The sequence below is a fragment of the Pteropus medius genome, unplaced genomic scaffold (assembly GCF_902729225.1).
Source record: "Pteropus medius unplaced genomic scaffold, Ma_sr-lr_union100, whole genome shotgun sequence".
NCBI lineage: Eukaryota > Metazoa > Chordata > Mammalia > Chiroptera > Pteropodidae > Pteropus > Pteropus medius.
In genome coordinates this window covers 17,856-22,995 of record NW_024355524.1, presented here as the reverse complement: position 1 = coordinate 22,995, position 5,140 = coordinate 17,856, and the positions used below count along the sequence as shown (strand labels likewise).

The window sequence follows — 5,140 nt, the reverse complement described above, 5'->3', positions numbered from 1 at the left end:
GAACCCCACGCGCGGGGGCAGCCCCCAGACCGAGAGCAGCCGCGGACTGACGTCAGAGTCCCCGCCGGCCATCGCTCCGGGCTGGTCCCTCGGCCCGGACACAGTCCCCAGGTGGTCAAAGCAGCCCCGGCGTAGACACTGCTACGCGGCTGTCCTGTAGCTGCCATCAGCATCTGTGGGCGGCTGGGGGTCGGCGACACGACGCCTGGGCGTGAGGGTGACCGCATGCACCGGGGAAGGCCTTGGAGGCACAGACGGGACGTCACTGAGCAGTGACAGCGTCTGCCGAGTCTCCAGCCACGGGGTGCGGGGTGCGGGGTGCGGATACGCCAGCCGCACCACTGCATGGCCGGCTCCTCCTGGCAACTCGAGTCCATACCCTACCGGCTGTTTCTCTGGACGGCGTGACCGCCACGGGGCCCACCCTCTCTGCAGCCACCTCATATCCCGGTAGGGCATTCACAGGCCCAGCCCAAGCCCTCCCAGGACGCCCCCACCTACAGAATTGAAGGTCTGGCACGGTAGGGGTGCAGGCGGTTCCGGCGGAGACCCACACAGCCCCCCACGACGCCAGCCGCGGGGCGAGAGGCACAGCAGCGCGTTCACGCCAACGACTAGGTATTCCCCCCCGGACAACGAGGGCTTCTGGGCGGCGGGCAGGCCCGGCACAGCTCACAGGCTGCAGTGGGGACAGCACGAGACGCCCACCAGGGTGACTGACAGGGACCAAGGGCGTGGAGCTGGCCGTGCTGCTGTCTTTCGGCTCGTCCCCGCAGAGCACGGCGCACTGCAGGGAGGAGGCTCCACGTTCGCTGCTCCACCTCATGGGGACACACCCCAGCGCCTGGGGACACACCCCGGCGCCTCACCATGTGCTGGGGCCTCCGCCGGCACCCCACCTCACTTCCCGCAAAGCGCCGCTGCCTGCCCGGTCCTGAGCCCTTCTGCCCCCGTGACCTTCCCGTGCGTCTCAGGGGACACCTACAGGACTCCCTGCTCGGCCAGCAGGCGCGACCCCGTTTAGGTCAGCAAGGCAGACTGCCATGCGGCCCCCTGCTGACCCGCCAAGCTATCCATCTGTCCACCCATCCACTTGTCTCATCGGTCACCTACTGTCTACGTCACTGTCCGTCCGTCTGCCTACCAATCAACCCATCTTTCCTTCCTTCCTTCCTTCCTTCCTTTCTTCCTTCCATCCATCCATCCATCCACATCTTCCTTTATTTATCTGTCTATCTGTCCATCTGCCCCTCCGTCTTATCTATCTAAATAAATAAGGGAGAATAAATACGCCTGCTGTGCACACACACGCTCTGTGGGTTCCCTTACTCTGGAAAGCCCTGGCCGACCAGGCCCGTCTGACACCGGAGCCCGTCAGGAGTCGCCCCCAAACACAGACACACACCCCGCCTGTTTCCTCTTCCTCTCGTCCTCTGCTTCCCGCCCTCAGATGAAGTCACGTCTCTGACCACAGAGAGGTGGACGGCCGGGTCGTCCGTACCTCAGCTGGGAGGCCACCTTCACGCAGTGACTCCCTGCTTCTGGCTGAGCCTCGGTGACACAGCCCCAAGGGTCCTCACCTCTGTCTGACTTCTCCAGTAAGCCCAGGGCCACACAGACGTCCAGCAGGCGGCCGGTTCCACACTCAGAGGTGTCCAGTTTGCTGGCAACATCCACGGCCCTCAGCGGACCCTCGTCTTGTAATAAATCAAACACCTTCAGCTTGCAAGCCGTGAACAGGGCCTGTCGGTGCAAACCAGAAATAGTCAGACTCCTGCCATGACTCATCAAGTGCTCGTTTTGTCTTCCTCTTGACCGTCAACAGTAGCTCATCGACCCGAACGTCTCCACAGAAGGCTGCGTTTAGGCTCCGGTCGGAACAAGGTTTGCCCAAGGCAAGAGCAAATTGCTGAATATTAGACAGAAAAACGGTCCCAGGGGAGAAAAGCCATGCGCTGTTGCCAGGCACTGGATGGTGCCCCCCTCAGGTGCATCCTCAGATCCGTATGTGGAAGCCGGATGCCAGGACTTCAGAAGGTGGCTGCGTTTGGTGACAAAGGTCCATCCCCAGGGGCACTGACTCTCTGTTCTGCTCGGGACACACAGCCTCACGTGACATCGAGAACCCGCACAAGATATTGGGAACCCACATGCAAGCCATCCCCTCTGTGACAACGCAAAGACCTCTGTGACAACGGAGACCCTTCCATGAAGGGCAGGCCACGGCACTGTGTCTAGAGTGACCAGGATCGATCTGGCCAGTGACCTGTTCCGTGACTCCCTGCAGCCCCCACTGGGTCAGTGGGCGTGGCCAGCGGGAGGATTCTGTAATATGACCTATGGAAGAGCTGGGTGGACGCATAAGTAGGTGGGGAGGCAGGTCGGTAGGGACATGGATGACAGAGAAACGGATGGACAGATAAGTAGACGATAAAGATAATAAACAGACGAATGCATAGATGATAGATACGTAAGTGGACACAGGGATAAATAGATAATAGATAATAAATAGACAAATGCATAGCTGGATGACAGATTAACACATGAATGGACAGGTAATGCATACATGATAAATCAACGAATAGATCGATAGATGATAGATACATGAATAGACAGATGGACAGAAGATGGATAGATAGGTAAATGTATCGATGAGAGATATACAAGTGGGTCGAAGGCCAAACAAATGATAGATAAAATGGATGGACAGGTGATAGGTGTTAGATAAGTGAATACATAGATGATAGATAAATGGATGGATAAATGACGGATGACAAGTAGATGGACAGTTTCTAGATAGACGGGTAGATAAGTGGATGGGTGATGGATAGGGACATAGAGGATGGATACGTAGATGAAAACACAGATAGGTAAATGGATGGCTGGACACGGCACCGATGACCACGCAGGACGGATGGCGGAGGCTCAGCCAAGGCCACGTGTTGGCTGCTGGCTCCTGTTCCTCCGACTAGGTCAGCGGCTCAAGACGCTGAGGCCAGGGGAATTGACAACACACGTGCTGCTCTGCTCTGCCTCCTGGGCACCTGGGACCTGGTGCCACAGCCCCCTGCACCTGGCCAGCAGGGGTCAAGGGCACCCCAAGGCTACTGCTCGGCCAGCTTCTGGCCTCACGTCCCAGGGCTGGCAAAGCACCAAGCGCCCCACACCGGGGTCACGTGGGCACCCCTTACTTTCAAACGCCCAGAGACCCTGACCTTTCCGCATGTCACCTGAGGCCCCTGGCCACGGGCACAGGCCTCACATACCAGCTGTGCACCCTCAGACACCTGGGCCGACGACTCCACCCTCCGCCGGTCCCAGGAGACCGTCTCTGTCTCCAGCCATTTAGTGATGACGGAAAGTCGGCCCAGACACAGCCTTGCGGGGGCCTCAAAGAGATTTGCTGAAGACCTGACCCCCCAGAACGTCTGAATCAGAGCTCATCTGGAACGAGGGTCTGTGCAGATGAGATTAGTAGGGGCCTGAGCTGAGTCCTCCTGGAGCAGGTGGCCCCAAACCTAGTGACACTGTCCTTGTAAGGGACAGAACGGGAGAGACAGACAAAGAGGAGATGGGGCACAGACGGGAGGGACGCAGCCACCAGCCCAGGGACTCCTGTGGCCCCCAGATGCTAGGAGAGGCAGGAAGGACCCTCCCCTGGAGCCTCTGGAGGGAGCGAGGCCCTGAGACACCGAGATGTCCCACTGCTGGTCCCCAGGACGGGGGGAGGACACATTCCTGTGGTTTTAAGTGCCCAGTCTGTGGCCACCGTCTCAGGCACTGCAGGACCCTGGCACAGGTACCTTCGATGCTTTGAAGCCGTCTATGAGTTCTAGGAGGCCCGTCGGGAAGGGGGGCAGGGTGTCTGCTGTCCTGTCGCGATCTGCGTCCTGGCTGCTTGGAGCCTCTGGTCCGTGGCCGCCGGCCTGCGCCCCGCCCTGCGCCCCACCGTGGCCGCGGCCCTCGTCCCTCCAAGCGAGGTGCGAGCCAGCACCCTCCGTGTCCACGTCGCCCAGGCTTTCGGAGGTGTCCGTGGTGGGGACGGACTCGGACTCGTGCCGGGCCGGCGGCCGGTGCTCGGGGCGGGGCAGGCCGTGCAGCTCGGCCATCTTCCTGCAGAAGTGGTTCAGGGGAAAGCCCACGACGTTGAGGACGTCCCCGCGGATCTGCTGCACCAGCATGCTGCCCAGGGACTGGATGCCGTAGCCGCCGGCTTTGTCCCTGAGTGCGGCGGGCCGGAGGGAAACGGGGCGGGGGAGGGGAAAGGTTACGGGGCTCGGCTAAGCTCCCGGGTCCCAGGGGCCAGTGCAGCGTGTCACAGTGAGTGGACGTGACCCCTGCCCCGAACCCCACTAACGGTCTCCAGCCCAGGCACCTCTGCGTCCGGCTCTAGGCCGAAGTTCTATGTGACGTCCGGTCCTGGCCCCCGGCCGTTCCCAGGAGAAGGTGCCCCCGCTCCCACCGCAGGCCTGGTGCCGGTGGCTTGTGGGGGTGCAGGCTGAGGCCCGGCCCCATCCAGCCTGCTCGTCTGCTCCCGGCCTCCTGCCCTAGGCGCCCCATTCTCATGTCTTTATGGGGGTCGTGGGTCCTAACGTCTGCTGACACCACCTCAGGGGGACGAGGAGCCTGCGTCTCCCTCCTGCACTGCTACCAAGTACCCGGCACGTCCCCTCCTGTGTCCCCATCCCCAGACCCAGGCCCGGGCCCAGGCCAAGGCAGGACTCTCAGGCCAAGGCAGGACTCTGGTTCAGGGCAAGGTGACCCCACTGGCCCAAGCTGCAGGCTGCGGTGGGCGCCCTGTGGCCGGCGTCTGTGACAACACAAAGCTGGTCAGCCAGCCTGCGTCCGGAGCCCACAGGGCTCCCCAGCCACGTGCCGTGACGTGCGACGCTCGGCCAGGTCCCCGGGGATGGCGTCATGGGGGGCCGCGGCCTCGGGGCGCTGGGACACGCACATGGGCTCCCCGCTGTCGATGTAGTCCCACAGCAGCTCGTCCGACAGCTGCGCAAACTGGACCGCCGTTTCCTCGTGGAACTCCGAGACGTCCACGTCCAGCCGGCCGTCTGCAGGGACACAGCCGGGCGGTGAGGACGGCGCCACGGGCGGCCTCAGCGTCCCAGAGTCTGTGGCGTCGCACGTG

General features: G+C 61.9%; 1 protein-coding gene across 1 annotated transcript in view; it reads right to left on the bottom strand.

The window, feature by feature from the left end:
* Positions 1–104: 104 nt before the first annotated feature.
* ASMTL (acetylserotonin O-methyltransferase like) overlaps positions 105–5,140 on the bottom strand; it is a 10,371-nt gene continuing 5,335 nt past the window's right edge. Inside the window, exons 5-7 of the mRNA XM_039858779.1 lie at positions 4,955–5,063; positions 3,804–4,221; positions 105–1,743 (exon numbers count right to left, since the gene is read on the bottom strand). Of these exons, the coding sequence (XP_039714713.1) occupies positions 1,447–1,743; positions 3,804–4,221; positions 4,955–5,063 (824 nt within the window). The 3' untranslated portion in view covers positions 105–1,446. The remainder of the gene's footprint in view (positions 1,744–3,803; positions 4,222–4,954; positions 5,064–5,140) is intronic.